This window comes from Peromyscus californicus, unplaced genomic scaffold, assembly GCF_007827085.1.
Source record: "Peromyscus californicus insignis strain IS unplaced genomic scaffold, ASM782708v3 Scaffold_24__1_contigs__length_46423439, whole genome shotgun sequence".
In the NCBI taxonomy this organism is placed as follows: domain Eukaryota; kingdom Metazoa; phylum Chordata; class Mammalia; order Rodentia; family Cricetidae; genus Peromyscus; species Peromyscus californicus.
Window position 1 is genome coordinate 37,669,935 of NW_026294535.1, and position 20,678 is coordinate 37,690,612.

General features: G+C 44.6%; 1 protein-coding gene across 1 annotated transcript in view; it reads right to left on the bottom strand.

Annotated features, from left to right (window-relative positions):
- Positions 1 to 586: 586 nt before the first annotated feature.
- Positions 587 to 20,678, bottom strand: part of Msrb3 (methionine sulfoxide reductase B3) — a 125,178-nt gene continuing 105,086 nt past the window's right edge. Inside the window, exons 6-7 of the mRNA XM_052753467.1 lie at positions 10,514 to 10,611; positions 587 to 3,769 (exon numbers count right to left, since the gene is read on the bottom strand). Of these exons, the coding sequence (XP_052609427.1) occupies positions 3,587 to 3,769; positions 10,514 to 10,611 (281 nt within the window). The 3' untranslated portion in view covers positions 587 to 3,586. The remainder of the gene's footprint in view (positions 3,770 to 10,513; positions 10,612 to 20,678) is intronic.

A 20,678-nucleotide genomic window follows, 5' to 3' on the forward strand; every position in this document is an offset into this window, starting at 1 on the left:
CACATTGTAGCCCAGGCTACATTGGAACTCACTAGGTAGTCCAGACTGACCTGAAACTCAATGATTCTCCTGCCTCAGTGTCCTAAATTCTGGGATTACAGAATGAGACACTATTGCCCCATTTGTAGAGATGACTTTTCAAGGTAAAAATTAATCCACGAGCAGTGGAGACATCTGCACTTCCTCTTCCAGGGACCAGCCCTTGACATTTGTGCAAGTGTTGGCCATTTTAGCAGAGCCTAGGCAGCACGGCACCAGCCCTGCATTCTCATACCTGTAGTCCACGGTGGAAATTTCCGGAACATATTTTAACACAAACACACCCAGGAGCTGCTAAAGACTGCTGTGGGGAGGTAAAGGCTGAAGGAATGTACGAATGCCCTCCTTTCCCCTGGCCTTGAGGATTCTTAGAGGCTTTCTTGTGGCCTGGGGTACAAGGAGTCCCCAAATTCCAAAGGCCATAGTGGAAGAGAAGTCTCCTAGGGCACAAAGGGCAGATGTGCCAGAAAGGAAGCCTACAGTAGTCACTGCATGGTGGGCAGCCATACTGGAAAGTAAAACAGTCTTCAGGAAACAGAGAAGAGAGGCATTTTTATAAAGAAACTTTATTACCTAACTTCTGTATACGACAAATGTAGGAAAAGGTTTCATGTTACTTTTCAAAAGTTTTAAACTATTAGGAGAAAAGTTGTTAAAAAGCATTCTAAGCCAAGAGTCAGTCATACACAACCTTCAGAACAAATTGTACTAATTCGTATCATTTTTTTCATATCAAAAGCAAGGCGGTTTAGACAACGTAAGGAGGTTCCAACTGCTCTCTCATTTGCATTGAGATTTTAAATACCTAGAAATGAAAAGTCTGAGTCCACGGAACACAACTGATGTTGCTGCCTTCCAATCTCTTCGGGATGCTCATCTGGACACACTTCCTGCCTACCAGCAAGTCTCTGCATTGCCCAATGGCGCACTTGGAGCTGGGGATGCGGACACGGAAGACCATGCATCCCTGTGCTAAATGGCAGAACTCTCGCAGATCACATACACCTCACCACATTGCCTCAGTTCCCTGCACTCCATATCCTGAGAAAGTAAATCTAACCGCTCGACAGCTGACATTATTGCTCACTGACATTTTAGCAATATATTTCTTTAACGTTAGACAGAAATATACTGAAATCTGATACCACTTAAGCCCAAAAAGCAATCTGGAATTAAACAGCATACACACATCTTTCTTTCAATGGATATTATATATTTTTTAAAAGTTGGTGCTGGAAGAAGCTGGCTTTTGTTAAAAAAAAACAAAACAGTAACAGTTAGAAAGCAGGGTTCTTGTTATTATTATGGTCTGTGTGTGTGTGTGTGTGTGTGTGTGTGTGTGTGTGCGCGCGTGTGTGTGTACACGCGTGCGAGCGCGTTTAATGCTACAGTACTGTAAAAATGAAAGGAGAGTAAGAACCCAAAGTCTCTGGGGAGGAAGAAACTCCTCATTTATCTTCTTTTGTCGACTCCAACACTGTGGCTTATATCCAAGGAACCCTGGGGAGGCTACAGATGGGAGTGGGCAGGAAGGGCTGTGTGTGTCTCTGAAGGATAGATGCCAAGTTGTGCCAATGCCATGAGAGACCCATGTCTGTCCTTAGCAACCCTACATGGGATCCTTCATGGTGTTGCAAAGACTCCTACAGTAATCTGGATGCCTTGTCTTAAATCTTCCTCTTGTTTCTAGAGGAGAGCGAAACCTAGGAAGTCCGGAGTAGCCCTGGGCTTGGGGTGAAACATCTGGTTGGGCAGGGACTGGTGCTCAGGTGACTTTCCTGTGTGTCCCTGTTAACGTGAACTTCTCTAGAACTGTGGGACAGTGAAGACTCATCAGGATGCCAGGACCCCCAGGAGGTACCCGGAGAAGCCCAGAAGCTTCCAGACATGGGCATCTCACCTTGATTTGTCCCAACTTTTCCTGCTTGCTTCTCATTGTGTCTACAGCTGTCACATGTTCACCCTCGTCATTTGTCATTAGTGCTTATGAGGAAAGATGCCAGTCTCCACAAAAAAAAAATTAGAAACATAAATACCTTTTAAAGGAGAATTTCAGAATCAGCATTCAAAATCACAATGAAGATTTCTGAGATATGACACTCACACCTGGCTACAGTGTTTGGTAACATCTATCATCTTTGTTCAGCACTGTGAAAACCTCAAGCAACCATGCAGAGCTTCTCCAAGCAAAACTTGCCATATTGCTACAAGGAAGAAGTCTGGCTTTCAGTCTATCTGTTTCCATGCCAACCAACCGAATCCACCTCTGCTTCTTCCCATTGTGAATGCCTATGCTATGGCCTTCGAGGTGATTAAACCACATCATTGTGACTTTACAAACACTGATCTTAATTGTATAGCAATATAGTCATTTTGCCCTGAGAGTATCAATATATTTTATAAACATATGAGTCCTATTGCTTACATGAAGGTATAGGCACAATGAGGCTAAATGGCTTGTCCCTTGTACACACAGTGAAGTGTGGAACTTGGGCCTGACTATCCTGTCTTAATGCCCAACATCTTTCCACAGGCTGCCTGATGCTATGTATAAGTTTGGTTTAGGTGTGGTACCTGTAATATTCTATTGGCCTTTTTTGCACAGCATGGGATTATTTAGTACTCAAGACTTCATATTTAGTCTCTGATCTTTCTCTTTTCTACCGCCTTGATGAAGTATGTTGTCCCTCATATTTTATTTTGCACTGGGTAATCTTCCAAAATGCTCACCCAGATGTAGTTTTCATAGGTGTGGAGAGAAATGCTTATACAAAGGCAACAGGCAAGAATTCTTCTTTGTGAGCTTTGGACAAAACCAGGGTGCAGCATTTTACAGCTGTCTTGCATTCCACTATTGTCAATGGGAAATAATATAAAATAAAGACCTGCCCACGAGGTAACGTTTACGTCTCTGCCACAACCCTCAGAGAGCCCGCTCAGATCTGGCAACAATCTAACATAAGGAACGACTTTAGACCTTCACACCCTTTTAGTGAGAAAAAACCTTAGCTCAGACTTTCCACAGAGCCTAGAAATCTAAGACATCACTCCATCTTTATCATAAGGCCACATGTCTGGATGCCCTGGCTTTCCCAGCTCTGCTCTCTGCCCCTGAGCACCAGCTCTCTGATTTCTCCTGAGGAGACCAAACAGCCTCCACCTCTTAGGCAAAAGGGGTATACCCACCACAAAACCAAAGGAAGGTATGTGCTGGAAGAAAACAAAGCCAAGGCCACTTAGAAGCTTGTGGAAAAGCTCCACAAAGCTAGCTCCATTGGCAAGACCCACACATAGTTCTTGACCTCGCCAACAGCAGAATACATGGATGGGCAGAACTTCCATCTGAGAGAGAGAGAGAGAGAGAGAGAGAGAGAGAGAGAGAGAGAGAGAGAGAGAGAGAGAGAGAGAGAGAGAGAGAGAACAATTTCAATAGCATAAACTGCCCTTATAGCTTCTGAAAAAAATAACTCTGCTAAGATAAACCATTTTTTGGTTTTTCAATCAGCTGTGCATTAAGTACACTTTGTTCCCGCCACTCTCCCGGATTCTACAGCTCTGCTCTGTCTGCCGATGCTGGGCTGCCGTTCTCTCTGCTGCCGCCGCCGCCACCGCCTCCTTCTGCCTCACTGCTGTCTGTGGGCGCGAAAGACAAGGAGGCCGAATTGATGCAGTATCTTTTGCCGGTCGGACGAGGTCCATCATCAAAAATGTGCCCGAGATGGGCGCCACACTGCAAGAAGGAAAGGCTGTTTAAGGCAGACGCACGCACAGAGTAGGTTGAGGGGAATGCGTGGTAAGCATTTCAAGTGGAGGGCTGGCCTGTGTAGAAATGATGGAAAGCATCCTGGACCATTTCTAATCTGCCTATCCATAGCTGCTGAGACGGTTTCAGACAGGCTTTGTACCACATGCCGAGAATAAAAAACACTGAAATTGTGCGTATCAGAAATCCTTTTGGAGCCACTGTACATTTTGATCTGTGAACTCTCTCAGCCAGCTGGGAAAAGGCTGCAGCAATTTTTTTTTTTGAATTGAATTGACCCTTGATCTCCCCTTGTAAGAAACAGGGAAGAGTGAAATCTCTTCCCCCTGGCATGACTTTTGGCTTTGGATGGGTGGGTTTCAGATATGCGGAAGTCCACTGGAAAAGATACTGTTTAACTGGCCATGACAGAGGGCGATGGTTGTTTTCATGGGCAGTAAAACTTAACATCAGCACTGGATGCTCTTGGAACCCAGCGAAGCGGCGGCAAGACTCGGGAGATTTATGTCATGGTCGCCAAAGCTGCAAGTGTGTAGGTGGAAAGTCCCCAGGCCACACAGTTGCTTTTTCCTAGCATCCAATCGGTGGATTGTCACACTGCCCCACCCCCAAATGAACTAAATATGCAGAGAAGAAAGAGGCTGTTCATCAAAACACCGAGGAAAAGAGAGAGCCAGAGGGAAGGGCAGTCGTTATGCTGAGTCTAAAAGACGGGATACAGTGGCTGGATGCAGCTTCTCCGCAAAGACTGGCTACTGAATAAACACCTGTGCTCACTGTTTTGAATCTGAGTAGAGCTCTAGATGGTAACATGCACCACACACACATCTCCCATGTGTGTGGGACAGGGGAAGGAGATGGAGGCATCAGTGAACTGCCTTCAACAGGCTTGGGAAACAGAAGACTCGCTCATCATGCAGCCAAGAAGCCAATGGCTGGACTCAATGCTTTCCACTGACTTGTTTAAATGGCAACTACGGCACACCTGTGACGTGCCAGGCACTGCCCTCCACTCTGAAGACTCAGGCAACAATCCCTGGCCTCTGCACACTTATTTACCAGTGGGAGATACCAACAGTAAACTAGAAAATCACTCAAAGTGTGGCCGGTAGAAATGAGCCTAGGGGAGCAGATGGGGGTGGGGGGAGGATGTATCAAGGTGTCAGAAGGCCTCCTTGGTGGCTTTGGAAACACACGTGAGGGAAGTGACCATGGGAGGAAGGAGTGAAGATTTAGGTAAACGTTCGACAGGGCGGCTTATGGATGGTTTACTCTATTCCTCCCATTGAGAAGGGCGCATGGATTGATAAGGGACTGGGGTTGAACTACAAATGCAGAGGAGACAGAAATGATGGAGGGTTCTCATCACAGCAGAAATGCCTAGGTCCTCAGTTACTCCCTCCGAAGGTGCTAAGCTTGATCCAAAAGGGTCCTCTAGTCACCAATAACCAGCACCAACAGCAGCCCTGGCTCCTTGGCGTTTCCATGTTAGAGGGGCATCCTATATTACTGATAACATACTGTGTCCATTTATTAAAGAACTAAAAATGAACCCTGAACTGATTTGATCAATTGCCTGGAAAATATGAAACAGGCCTAAAAAAAAAACACCAAATCTTCCATTATTTTACCACATTCTGTGCAGGTTTAGGTAATACCGAAGATGACAGTTCAGATTGCTTTTCCTTTCTATAAACAACTGTGGCCAAATATTCAGGGATCAGCAGCTAAGATACAGAAGGAAAACTCCATATGCTCGCCCTGTGGACACAGGAAAACACCTATTTCTGCCTGCCACGGCATTCAAGGAGCAGGCCGACAGGAACGAGTATTCGCAGTGACTGATCTCATGTGCAGATCGGGCGCTTTGATCACTCAGCATCTGAGAGGGGAGGCCTGCACATAAAAGCCCGAGGTGGGGCGTGTGCACGCAGGCGTGCAGGTGTGCACGCGTGTGCATCAACAGTTATCGAAGGAACACAGCTTGTTGGGCAAAACAAACCACGCTGCTTCCATTCATTAACCGTCTCATACGAGCTCGCCTCCCTCTCAAAAAAGTGTGATAAGGACAGATTTGAAGCCAGTTGGAAGTTACGTGGTCTTCGCTGCCGACATGATTTTTTTTTCCAGAAAACCAAATGGCAGACATTCAATCTGTTGAACTAAGTTGATTTTCAATATGTCCTTTTGTCTGCTAACTAGTAACCGGTCCTCTGACTGAACAGAAAAGCAAGTTCCACTTTCAAAATGTATCCCTGATACAGGTAAAAGGTAAAGAGAAAAGACACAGGAGGCAGCAGCAGCTATCTGCCAGCAAACCACAGATGACGACGTCAGGGTGCCTGCCACAAGAGACTCTCTAGAGCAGTGGTTCTCAACCTGTGGGTCACCACCCCTTTCGGGGTCGCACGCCAGATATCCTGCGTATCGGAGATTTACATAATGACTCATTACAGTAGCAAAATGACAGTTGGGAAAGTAATTTTACGGTTGGGGGTCACCACAGCATGAGGAGCCGTGTCCAAGAGTGACATGGTTCGGAAGGCTGAGAAACCGCGGCCAGGCTCGCAGCACGCCCAGGCGGCAGAGAGTAGGGTAGCACAGGTGTCCACGTCTCTCTCTGCCACCGCACGGGTGCCTGCCATTCATGGCCTGCTGTCTTTCGGGAATGACTACCCACCCAGCAGGCTTCCTCTCAGGTATACAGGTCTGGGCATAAAGAGTACACAGGACAAAGGGAGCGCACATGGAGCCCATTCCCTCCAGCTTCTAGCCCCGCCGGCCCGAGTCTGTGATGATGGATGGAAGTTGTCAGTGATACATTGTTTCCTTAGCCGCCTGCGAGCTCTGCCTCCCCCGCCCCGGCCAATTGGCAACGCACTGGGATCACTCAGCACACATGGTAGTAACTGAAACAAACTGGTGGCCTGATGAAGAAATCTCGGAAACCTGCTGTTAGTGATTTCATCCAGGATAGAATCTCTAGAGTGTGTGTGCTTTCAGAGTTCTCTTCGTGCTTACGCAGCTCTTTAATTTTTCCGGGGGAAGACTGCACCTGAGCACTCTGGTCTTTATTCCAAAGGTGCACGTGAAAACAGTTCAAAAGGGAAAATCAAGTCTCTCGGGAGGTGGTGGTGGGGGGCGGGGGAGTCCGTCCTCCCTTGGGCTCACCATCAGGAATGTTCAGGAAGGGAGCCTGCAAAGAACCAGAGAAAGGGCCTCCTAGAGAAGAGACCAAGAATCCAGTTTAACTTGAGTCCTCAGAACCTGCCTGCAGGTCTCGACTATGGGTCTAAGAAACCCAAGCAGTGCATTCCCTAGAGTGGCACGGCACTGACGGATTTCCCACTGGGCGAGGGGCCTTTCTCCCCGCTGCTCCGGGATGCGTGGGCTTTTTGACTGTCAATTTCTCTCGAGCGTTTGATCTGCAGCAGGAAGAACTTTCAAAGCCAGGCTTTTATACTCGGGCACATGGGCAAGAAGAGAAAGAGAAGAAAAGGGTTTTCAAAAGAAAGGCAATTTACTCTGCGTTTAGTGCTGTTTCCTCCCATGGTTCCTCAGGGCACCTGTGTGCAAGAGGGGGCCCCCGTTTCTCCGGGCTTGCAATATTAATCTTTTGTCAAGGAAACGATTGTGAAGTCACCAGGTTAGGATTATGGTTTTACTGAAAGATCAAGAAAAAGAGAGATGGACTGCGAGTCTGAAGCCCCACCGTGACACCCGGGTGTCTTTAATCATCAGCAATATAGGCGTTGTCATCGGGAGAAGATTAATAAGGCTTAGAGTTTTACTGAAAATTGCTTCACTTCTGAAACGTTCTTCCTACTTGTGGATATTCGCCTTCCTGTAGATTTGGTTAATGAGGTGAATTAATAAATGATCTAAAACAAATTGAAAGGACTCTAGGCTAGGTGACAGCAGCAATGGCATCAGTAGCCAAAAGACTACAGCTTGAGTGATCTTGGTTTTGATGGTTTCCTTCAAGATTATTAAACCAAGTGAAGCCATGCATTAGGCCTGCGCTCACTTCAGATGGAGAATTCCAACCTGAATTTTTTCCGATATTGCTGGGATAGGCTGACTTCGCCGGACTATCACTAACTCTGAAAGTGTACCTCTTTGACTCACTTTAAGCCCCTGGCAGAGTGCTACTTACCAGCTGGAGGGGTTGGGGAGACCGGGCCAGATAAGTACTCCTGGAGCCTCTGAACCCAGAAGAGAAGCAGTGTGTCCCTCTGCGTAAAGGCAAAGGCCTTTTGAGGGCAGAGTCAAGCAGTCTGGTGAGGAGACATGGAGGGTGGAGGAGGTGGAAATGAAGAGTGGTGGGGACAGGTCCCTGCTAGCTCCCTATGACAACAGAGAGAAACCGTGTCCTTTGCCACAGGGCCAAGCGTTGGGCACCTTTTGTAAGAGGTACCTCATTTTGACTGTCTCTTTGGTCACCTCAAGACACCTTAATAAAGGCCTTTCCTTAGCTGTTACTAATGCCCCTCTGCCAGGCACAGGAACAGGAGGAAGATTATTGCAATCATGAATTATAGGAATTAGACACAAGCACCAGAAATGAGGGACTTGAGAGTCAGTCTCTCCTGACTCAGTTTCCCCATGCCTTCCTTTAAAAACTGTTTAGAGAACTTAGAACTTAAAATGTTATGAGCAAAAGGAAAGTAGATGTGTAGTAGCCTTTAAAGCGGTTTTTAAAAAGAGGGGACCCTGGTAAGATGGCTCATTTGGTAAAGTCATTTGCCACTGAGCCCCAGGGGAATCTGGGTTCAATCCCTGGAATCCACACATTGGAAGGAGAGAAATGACTTCTGCAAGTTGTTCTCTGACCTCCACACACACAGGCTGCAGTGTATATATTTGAAAGGGGGTTGCACATGCATGCACACCTGTGCATACACACACACACACACACACACACACACACACAGACACACCCCCTCGTATATATGAGAGAGAGCTATTAGCCGTAAGAGCTATTTACCTACACTACAAATTGCAGAGTACCATCCTGCTTCTATGACTATCTTTTGTCAAAAAATTTAGATGCATGAATAGGTAATTTCAGTTGATTTCTGTGACAGTTATTGCATTATCAATAATAATTCAATTTAATAAAAAACTGTATCACATTAAAGCAAATGCTGGGGAATCGTGAAGTTTTTAAACTTCTCTTCCAACGCGGCTTTTTGTAGTGACTCCCCTCCCCCATGCACACCCCTGTTCAATAGCATGCTCTGGAATCAGGTTACCTAAGTGCAAGTCTCAGCTCTGCCATTAGAGCTACACAACTTAACCCAAACAACTGCCTTCTCTGGGACTCAGTTTCCCCAACTGTAAAATGAGGAGAATAAGGTTATTATGTGCATTAGCCGGGAGGACACTAGAAAATGAGGCTGCGTAGGCGATGCTCGGTACAATTGAATTAGGGTTTCTGGGGCTCAAACCCAGCATGAGAGAGTTCCATTATCATGATGAGATGTATTTCTCAGAGTTGGGCAAACTAGAAACATGAGTTAAATAAATGAGGAATTGGGCTTTTCGGGGGGGGGGGGAATCTTCCTATGTGGAAGATGGTATACTTGATAAGCTTACTTTTTAACTGAAAACAGAAATGCTCAGCATGTATCATCTACATGTACGAAGTTGTCTAAGAACAAATTTAGTAATTAAAAAGAGAACACAAAAATTCATCAGATGGTGAGGTTCAAACAACTGTCCTTCCCTCTCAGCCATAAAAACACCACTTACTGTCTAAGAATCTTGCACCTGCTGCAGGTGAGAAGCCGGATAAAGGATAGGCAGATGAGTCCCACGGGAAGCCCACAGGGTGGCCACTCTGCCTGTGTGGCTGCCCAACAGTACCTCTCTCTCCTCATCTGTACAAAGACATCTTCCAGTCAGTACCCCAGTCCTCAGAACCTTCCTTTCACTTGCGGGGACAGATGCAAACTGAACTACCTCCTGGAGAGTATGCGGGGGCCCTTTCTCGGACGGCCATTTCAGCTCTGTCTCTTGTTACGCCACAAAATACCAGGAAGTTTCAGTCTCTCAACGCTTTCACTACTTTCACTTCCCTCTCAAAGCATTTTCACTTTCTTCCTTAGAGGGAGCATTAACTTGGGTACAGAAGAACGGGGCAGAACCGAATAGAGCATCATTGGAAATAGGAACACATACACACACCAGCGCGCACACAGAAAGAGCGGGCTGACGAGCCTACCACTGAACTTCCGCTTCTGATGGCTTCTCTCCAACCTCTACCCAGGAAAAGCCACGCCAGAGATCTTCACAGACTGCGCTTGGGTCACAGCCATTAGAGACATTACAAATAAAGACTGGGTAACAGAACTGCAGAGGAGAAGCTTTCGTTACATGAGCCTACGCAAGGCTAGACAGTGAAACCATCGCATACCCCGCAAATGCCCCGTTCACCACTGTGGTAGGTCAGATGAAAGAACTCCCCGCTACCAGTCAATGACTGTTCAATGTTACTGAAGCCAATGACTGACACTGCGCGAGTCTTGCTAGACATCTAAAGATGGAGGTGCCATTCAGACTTTAAAAGGGGTCCAGCATGTTTGTCTGTCCCTCTTGTGAACAGTCCCTTGGCCTATCCTTACTACGTGTAAGCACAGTGAGGAGCCCCGAATGTGTCTGCAGCACACAGTGGGCCCCTCCTGGGGATGCAGGTAGGGGTCAACTCACCTGAGAACAGCTTGTTTCCACCCTGTGTATCCCATGGGAAAAGTCGTCTGTGAACTCGATGGCCTCAGAACTGATCACGTCGTGAAAGGAAGGCCAACCTGGGTACAACAGGCACGTGGGCCCAAAGGGAGGAGACAAAACCTTGGGTTAGTTTCCAGTCTCAAGGACGATGAAGCAAGCAAAGAAAGCCTTGGCTGTGACAGCGCTAGGCTTCTTCAGCCTGGAAGACAGGGTCATACAATTGCATAGCAGTTTAACCCTTTCCTCGCACTGAGACAACAGCATAGCTGAGATGGTGTGTGTTTGTGTTTCCTGAGACAGCCTTGGCTTAGCTGGTAGTTTGAGAGCATTCCAAGATTTCCAAAGCTCCCCGTCACCACTTTCTCTTGTCTTCAGAGTCACGAGGCATGACTTAGAAGCACTATTAATCTTCCATTGTGGCATTTTCCAAAGCAACTGATTGATCCGGATGTTATTGTTTCCAACTATTCCAGACTTCTTTAGAACAGCATGTCTTTTCAATTCTCAGTTTTATATGGTTAAAATAAAAAGGATGGTTATCCTATTAACTAGCTCCATCAACTTTCTTTCTTTGTCTAAAGTATGTCTGGTACACAGCATGAATCTTGTGGGTGAACCTCTTGCTCATTTCCTAGGAAAAGTCCAGAGAACAGCATGCCCAGGCAGCTAGAGAGAGCACTATTTCTCAAATAGCACTTTTCCCTCCAATTTCCATGCATTCTGATCATTTCTTTAAAAAATCATATTTTAAGAAACTCTCAGTGAGCAGAGTACACTTCGAATACACAGTTGTGTTTGTTGGTTTTTTTGTTTTTGTAACATTTCCCCCAAAGATGTGCGAGGTCCTGAAGTTTAGTGAGGAAAGAGAAAAGAGGCTGCTGAGCTCCGGTGTAACTAGTGTTTTCTCTTTCCGAGGCCATTTGTTCCCACAGAAAGTAAGAGCCACTTAAAAACAGGGCGTTTCACTTTGATACACACCCTGAAAGGAAACGGCACGCAAACTCCAACAACAGGATTTCCAGTTTCCAACAAATTAGCTCCTTGCCAAGTTTTCCTCAGAAACTTGCCCAGACTCCTCATTCCCCAACTCCACAAGAGTGCAGGCTTTACAGCCATCGCGAAACTTAGCAGCAGGAGCTAAAACACTCTGAGTTCCTTTATGTGAACTCGGGACTGCTAACCACCAGGAAAGTCTTACCCTGAACATCTCACTGCTCCACTCTTCCGAGATTCGACTCGATGCTGTAAGCAACTCATTACCCACTGTGCTCTATAAACTCTAAAAAGACCTTGAACAAATGCTAGGCTGCACCATTTGGTTTACAATGACCGTTCCACACATGCAGGTGTTCTTTGTGAAACCACAGAAGTGCCAATTGCTAACGAGGGTAAATTTCATGGTGACACTTAAGGACATTGATAAATGAAGTCATTTATCTAGGGGGAGGAGGAAAATGGCGGTGTACTGTCCTTTTTAAACCTTGCATGGCATAACACATTGGAAAGCAGTTCAAGGCACCTGATATCAGCATGGGGGTGAGGAGGGGTGTGTAGAATCTTCGGCACTTGATTCAGTAGCACAAAGATAAAAGACGAGACTCCACATTTCCCTACTTCTAAAATTCAAGATAGGAACTGAGATATGGATGGGTCTCCCACTCCGTGCCACTCTGCTTTTTATACAGTTGCATCTTTCCTGTTTATCTGCTCCTGAGGTTTGCCAACTTTGTTCCATGCCTTCCTCCTGACTAGGGGGTATGTGCTTGAAAGCGGTCGAGACTCACTGTGGCCCAGCTCAGAGTAGAGCACGAACGCTTCCCAGTAAGCATAAAGCAAGGGGGTGAATGATTGAAGCAAATCACAGAGGCCTATGAGAAGGAGGAAATGAATATGTATGTGTGTGTGTGTGTGTGTGTGTGTGTGTCCTCACACATGCGCGTGCGCACACACTCCTTTCTAACACAGGGCAATAGCCAACTTAGCTCTGTCCCTGTGATGAAGATGAAGGTCTCTGCACAGAGAGGGAGGGAATTGTTTTATTGCGTACACGGAGCAGCAGAAACACGCTGAACATTTAGGCCACTCATTTTGCAGAACTCTTTGGGAGAGAGCGGAGAATACAGACGTGCTGAGTAGAGGAACCAAAGCTAGAATCGGAAAACTTGACATTCGCCTAAGACTCTGTTCTCACATCCCACCTATTCCTCTATAAAATGCTAAGCGGTCTTTCATTTGAACACACTACTAGGAAGGAGGCCGTGTGCTGTATGGAACTGGTTTAATGTCCCATGTCACTAGGTTAACCAGGACATGGACTTTGCCTCTGGAAGCCAATAATGAATGAATAACAAATACTAATTGTTTTCATATGTCACAACTATTCAAAGGGAAAAATCCAAAAGTCATGATGGGAGTGGATCTAGTACGGAGGCCATATACATTTCTGTTCACTTATTTAAACCACCGCAAAGACAGAGCAAACTCAACTCCCCCTTAAGCAACAGCGATGAGGAGACTTAATTATATTTGTATCTCAATTCAAGTGATCTGGTTGGCCATAAAGATGTGCATTTTGTCAACTTGAATTAAGCGTTCACAACATTTTCCAAAAGACCATATTCAAGAACAGAGCATGGTAAGGAGGGCTAAAAAAAAAAAAAAAAAAAGCAAGGAGGTTCTCAAATTCCATCGTTGCTGGGAAACTAATGATGTCTGAATAGTTTATTTGTTGTTTACTATGCTATGAACCTTGGAGAAGACACTAAAAATAAACCCCGTAAAGATATGTCAATACTTCTCCAATTTACAGTGTCCTTGGTCACTGTGGAAGAAAGGCAGCTTTACAAATCAGATGTTCAGTATGCCGTTCAATTCTCAATCAGTGGACAGCGACAAGAGAAACAAGCGTCACATTCCTGTGACGGATCACATTTCTAAAGAGGACGGTGGCCACCCTCCCTGGCGAGGCCGACAGAGGAGACCACCAGTTGTTGGGCTGAGTCTCTCGGACAGCGCATGGCACCAGAAACCGAATCCATCGGAGAGGTACGTCCTTGGCGACAATCACGCTGAGGACGACCATCACCCGGGAATAAATTGTCTTGTGACAGGGAGCCCAGAGTGATGACAGCGCTTTGAAAGCGGAATTCCCTCATCATGTGAAAGTATTTAAAGGAAGGGACTCTTCACTGCTGTAAAAATCCTCAAAGGAGACCCTGCCCCCGCCCGCCCGCCTGCTAATAACGAGGAAAGTGCTTCAAAGGGTGATAGGCAAAGACTGAAGCAATCTGCGCCTTGTTGAGAAAATTATCTTGAGCAAAAGGGAGGGGGTGGGGGAAGGGAAGTGTGTTTATGTCAGTTTTGACATTAAAGAAACATCATCTCTCCTCCTTTTTCTAGGCTTTTCCTTTTGGTCTTCCCATCCAACAAAACATCATTTGTTTTGGATGCGTTCCATGCACTTTTTAAAAGAAAAGTCATGTGAAAACCTGTATAAACAGTGGGCTGCCTCCACCCCCAGTCCGCCCCTTTGTCTCTACTTGATGAGGTCGGATTTGGGCCTATTATCATTTCATTTTCAAAGAGCATAAGCTGTGTTTTTTAGATCACAGCCTACTAGTATCAAGAACATCTTATTTTTAACAAATATATTCTCCCCTGGAGGAATTCTCAAGATAGCAAATAAACACAGCAACTATAAGGAAAACTGACAACTTGGACTACAACAATTCTGCCTTGATTTCATTCAACAACCAGGCCACGTCATCTGCAGTTGGGTCTTAAGTCTTCTTGTATGTAAGGGGCAAATTCAGGACATGCTCACTGACATCTCTGACCCAAAGCAAAGGATCCAAATTTATGTCACTAAGTTGTCCCTCAGTGGTTGCTCTCTACACTGCAACAGTCTTTTTTTAAATGACAGTAAGACGAATTATTCCACCCTTATCCGCAATGCAGCGTGACATAGTTGTTCTAAGTCTATTCCCCTTAGAACCCAACGGGGGCCTGATGCTCCTCAAGTAGTGTGGACAAAGTTGAGAGGTTCCACTTCAATGTCTTCCTAGGAAAAAACCTTCTCAGCTTCCCAGGCCTATCTCTTCCTCTTTCCTTTCAATCCTTTCAAAGATTTAAAAAAAAAAAAACTAATTGTTAAAATTAGCAACAGGTTATAAATAAGCTGAATGCACCATGTCCACAAAGTGTGACCCTTGTCCTCCATTCTTTTTTTTTTTTTTTTTTTTTTTGGTTTTTCAAGACAGGGTTTCTCTGTGTAGCTTTGCGCCTTTCCTGGAACTCACTTGGTAGCCCAGGCTGGCCTCGAACTCACAGAGATTTACCTGGCTCTGCCTCCCGAGTGCTGGGATTAAAGGCGTGTGCCACCACCACCCGGCTCGTCCTCCGTTCTTAACAAGGATGAGTATGCAGCGTCCACCACCCCTGAATTCTTCCCTCCCTGCTAAACCAGAGTGGGAATCTTAGTAAGGTGGCTGCATGATCAGTCAGTAGGCAACAGGAGAAACTTGAACAAGAATTCATTGAATCAAAAGGTAATTCTAAAATGTCATCTGAACATACACGAAGCCTGAACACGCTACATTCCAGTTGGTCTTGAGCGGTATTTAGTAATGACAGCTTTTATTGGGGCCCAGTTTCGGTGAAGATTCGTATTTTCAGTGTACACCAGGTCTCACAGCTCTGTCAGTCTAAATATCTCAAAGTGTCTAAGTGTGAGGTTTTCAAAAGCCTGAGTCTGTTTGCCTCCTTGACCACAGTTTATCTTCTCAGCTAGACCAACACAAAGAATAAGAGGCCTCCCGCTGACAAGGACTGTTCGGGGCTTAGGTCCCCAATCCTTGCCAAATTATTCACCAGAACAGACATTTGCAGTGTGACTTCTATCTCATTTTTAAAAAGGATGATTCTCAACTCTCCTTCAAAGGCCCCATTTGGTTGCAATCTAATCTCCCGAAAGCATGAGTAATCAACGAAATGGATGCATGTAGCGGAGATTCACAAGACAACGGCTTCTCATGAAATGTTTCCTCTCAATCCCCCACCTTCCTACAGGCAGCCATGACTGATAGTTTTCCTGTGTCACTTGTTTTTAAAGGTGCTTATTCTAGCATCTCTTGATTCGATCACTTTAGACCTATGCTGTTCCATACAGTAGCCACTTGGAGATTGCCACCTACCAAGTCCTCGACTTTAATCGAACATTACAGATGATGGCTGTTACATGGATGGTCCAGACCCATAGAGAACATTCTTACCATGGTTTCCACAGTACGGAAGAGTTCTACCACTAGATAATGCTATTTTAGATGTTTTGAGCTGATTCTCATTGTGAAAGATGGAGATTTAGTATCCCCATCTTCAATAGCGTGCCCATTTCCAACTTTTTATGTTTATTTTCCCTTTAACACCCTCACTTGGAGATATCTGCCTCTGGGACCAGAATAAACGTCCAATAGCATCAGGGGATTTGTTCTGGTCACCACTTAATTTCTAGCCATCCAGCCTGGTGCCTACCAACACCAACAGTCCTCCAAAACACTGTGTCATGAAAGAACAAAGGAATGCATGGAAGACTTGTAATTTAGGGTAGTACTCCTTGATTTCCCACACTGGACCTGCTCCTTCACTCATTCCGGTGACCAAGTATAATTAAACCTTTTGTGTTTCTCTTCATACAGACTTTCAAAGTTGAAAGCGAATGAACGGGAAGTATGTACCTGTTTGCTCTCTACACCCTTGCTACTATACAGCTAGAGAATGAGGATTACATTTCCTTCTCCCATACTGAACTGTCAAATGCCCAGGCTGACCAAAGTAAAAATTGTATTTCCTCCCCCCCCCATTTCATCACTGTTCAAAGGTATACTTCCCTCCCCCCATGGGGGCGTTATAAATATTTTTATAGTATAGTGATACAAAAGTTTTCTATCAGTCAAGGTTTTCATTTTTTAATTTTTTTTTTTTTTTTTTTTTTTTTTTTTTGGTTTTTCGAGACAGGGTTTCTCTGTGTAGCTTTGCGCCTTTCCTGGAACTCGCTTTGGAGACCAGGCTGGCCTCGAACTCACAGAGATCCGCCTGGCTCTGCCTCCCGAGTGCTGGGATTAAAGGCGTGCGCCACCACCGTCCGGCTCATTTTTTAATTTTTAATTAAAATATGTTAAGTATAAAAATATACAGGCTAGTAGGTACCTGTATATTAACTACTCAGATTTAACAGCTAGCTCAGTTTACAATTCTGCTTCAGATATTTCCCCCTCCTCGTTACCAAACAAATGTTATAATTACACAAGCCGGATCTGACTCCAGCTCTCCACATCTATGCCTTTTGATGGCTCAAAGACAATTGTTCTGTGGACCACACCCACGCTCCTTAGGATCCCATGAGCATCTATATCCACAGATGACCTATACCTACTGAAAGTCTACAGAAGTGGCATCACATTGTGGCCTACCTTCTGAGGACTCATTCTTCTTGACATTCTTGGTCTCTGGTTGCTCTTTCTTAACAGTACCCTCTAACTTTATAAATGTAATACCTTTCAAATACCTCCAAGAATATGAATTAGAGGGTTGTTTAATTTTAAACTTTCTAAAATATGTTTGGTTTTTTTCTGGGGCAACTGCAATTCTGGTTTTATTCATTCAAGCTCTTGGCTGTCTTCTCCCTTCTCTGGTGATCCTTGATCACAGTTTCTATTTAAGAATGGAGGCTGGATAAATTGCCTGATACAGTTGCTCCTGCTATCAGGCACAATGTGGGTCTGTTCCTTCAGTGAGTCTTATCTCTGAATAGAAACGTTGCTGGCAGACAAGGGTATATTCTGGGGTTCCTTCAATACCTAAAAGGAAAAGAGTTGATACCACAGGACCAGAACCTCAGTAGCCGCCCCAAATAATAATATCTTATGAGAACAGTATTCTAGGGTTTGTTTCCAGGTAGACAACTGATGATCTGTCATTTCAAATATGAAAGTGAGGGAGAACTGGTCTACCTACTCTTTAGGCTTTCCTCCCCACCCCACCATTTACTTCTTGCCAGTCCAGAGCTCTGAGCTTCTTTGCAATTCTGATGGGCATCAGCTGCTGAACATACTTTGGGCTGCAGCTTTTTAGAATCAGGGCTATCCACGAATACAAATTTCCATCACATTTTTCCCTCAGAAAGATTACTTAGGCTTTCCTGTGTGCCCAACAGGCACCCCCAAACTCCAGGACTCTTCCTTTCTCATTTCTTTCCTGACTAATTTTAAGGAGTTTCTTGGGAGAGAAATAAATAAACATTCATCTCATTCTATCTACCTTGTATAAGAAACTGAAGCTCTTAGAAAAGAAAATTGCAGATTTTTGCCACAATCTAATATTTTACGTTAAGAAGCAGCAGATTTAAGGCTTCAAGGTTTGGTCAACCAACAAGAATTATGTTTTTGTTTATCTTTCTGACAAACAATACTAAAGTCTGCCCGAGTTTATGGCTTGGTGGAAGAGCATTTGCTGAGAGGGTGTGAGGGGGCTCTGGGTTAGCGTCTCAGCAACAAAATGACCAGAGCAAACTAAAGTCAGCATTATGATAAGCAGCTATAATTGGCTTCCATTCAGCCCTGTGGCTAAGAACTGACTGCAGACAAGTGTGTGAGATTAATACTCAAAGGCGTTGGTGTGGCCAGCTCCTTCAGAATCAGCAGTCAGGATATTCTCACCGAGTCTGTGAAAGACATGACTTACACAACTTTTCAAGTTTATGGTTCTTCACATCATTTGAGAATTTGCTGCATTCTCTCTTGCCATTGTAAATATAAGAATAAGAACCCCCTAAGTGAAGACCACAGGATTTCATTTCTGCAGACAAGAATGGTCTCAAGAAGGAAAAGACCCAGGCAGGACAAAGGGTTAACAGTAATCACGGAAGGAAAAAAACAAAAACAAACAAACAAGCAAACAAGCAAACAAAAAGGAAGCTAGGGTTTTGTCAAACATTCCTCCATAGTTCATCTAGCTTTATTAAGTACCTGAAAAATACAAAGGTACTTAGAGCACATACCTTTAAAAATATTTCTTTTTATTTATGTATGCATGTGTGTCCCAGGAGGGCATCACATCACCTGGAGCTGGAGTTACAGGCAGCTGTAAGCCAGCCAAGTGGAGGTGCTGAGAACTGAACCCAGGTCCTCTGCAAGAGTAGCAAGTGCTCTTAACTGCTGAGCCATCTTTTCCAGCCCAGCCTGCCTGCTCTTTAAACCCTGTATTCTAGGGGTTGGATGATCCGAGAATGTAGGGCTGCTTAGAGGCTTTGTGGACTGCTAACATGTTCCTATTTGTCTTTTGAAAAGACGGTTCTGCAAACAGGCTGCAAAATAAAAGAGGGACTACTTTGAAATGAGTATATAGGTAACTATAAGGGGAGGGGTGATCCAGACGTGTTGAAATGTGGCCTGAGAATGAGTGGAAGAAGATAAAGACGCTTCAAGAATTAGGTCAGACTCCAAAAAGGAAATTCTAAGGTTAGAGGGTCTATGGTAGCGACATCAGCTGTGGAAAGTCCAGTGCGCTCTGAAAGGCCTGAATTCAAGAATTAGTGTCAGGTGGGAGACTGAGTGCTGTGAGGACCGACTAAACACACTCTTTACCCGGGGTGGAGAGGAAGGAAGGGAAAGCAGGTAGGTGATGGCTACACAGAGGACACACAATGTCTGTGTTGTCTGGATTCTGGTGGCCCCTCCCATCCATTCCATGTCTCTCTGTTTGCCAAAGCATGTTAAAGAAACATTACTTCCCTAGAATTTCTAAATAAAAATGAGTAAGAGATATGAAAGCTTTAGAAATGCTAAAACTATAAGCATTATTCAAACGCTCCTAAAGATACTAAACAACAGTGATAAAAAGACTTAGAGAGAACTTGAATTTTGTATTTATATTTTTTCTGTTGTTTCTAATATATTATGGTCTAAGAATCTAAGATACTCCAAATCAGTGGAATGCCTTAAAGGACCACTGTGTTTTGTTTTTGATACCAGGCGGTGGTGGCACACACCTTTAATCCCAGCACTAGGGAGGCAGAGGCAGGTGGATCTCTGTGAGTTTGAGGCCAGCCTGGGCTACAGAGCTATTTCCAGGGAAAAATGCAAAGCTACACAGAGAAACCCTGTCTCAAAAAAACATAAAAACAAAACAAAACAAAACAAACAACAACAAAAAACAAAGTAGGCAGAAATAAATGTGGCTGAATAAATAAGTCCAGAGACAAGTTTCTACACTGAACTTGTTCACTGAACCCAGTACTTTTACTTCAAATCATGTCTTTTAGTTAGTAATAACTTATTTATAATGAATCATTTAAAATTAACGATGGTTTAAGCACCAAGAGATCATGGCTGCTTTGTTTACTAATATATTTTTAATACCTAACCCATAAGATATTCTTAAATGAATCAAATAATAAAGAGAATATATTTCATTAACAAAAAAATTAAACCCAGTGAAAGGCAAAAGATCCCTAATTAGGGTGATGATAATTACAGAGAGATGCTATTGTGGTGTTTTATGGATCTAGAGGAGTGGGAAGGAAAATTCTTTAATGGTTTGGAGTTTCCACTGTATAAGGTGAAAAGTTATGTAGTTGGGCAATGATGGTGGTGCTTACACAACAGTGTTAATTTATTTCATTCCCTGAACTACACACCAAAAAAAAATGTTAACATGGCAAATTTTACTATATTTTACCATAATTAAAATGTGTGTGTGTGTGTGTGTGTGTGTGTGTGTGTGTGTGTGTGTGTGTGTGCAAATGTTGGCCAGAGGTCAACCTTGGGCATCAGTTTTCAGGTACAATCCACCTTATTTCTGAGACAGGGACTGGCCTCGGGTTCACTGAGTATCGGACCATGCTTGCTGGCCAGCAGGCCCAGGAGATCCACCTCCCCAGTGCTTGGGTTACAAGCATGAACCCACCACGCCCAGCTGGTTTATGTGCATGTGCCATCTCAACCTGTGAAGGAGAACCCTCAACAGGAACTGAACCAGTGTCTGAACCAGTGCTGGATTTCCCAATCTCTGAACTGGAGAAAACAGACCTTATTCTTTTAAGCAAGAAAGAGAAGAGAGGAAGAAAAGGAGAGGAGAGGGGAGGGAGAGG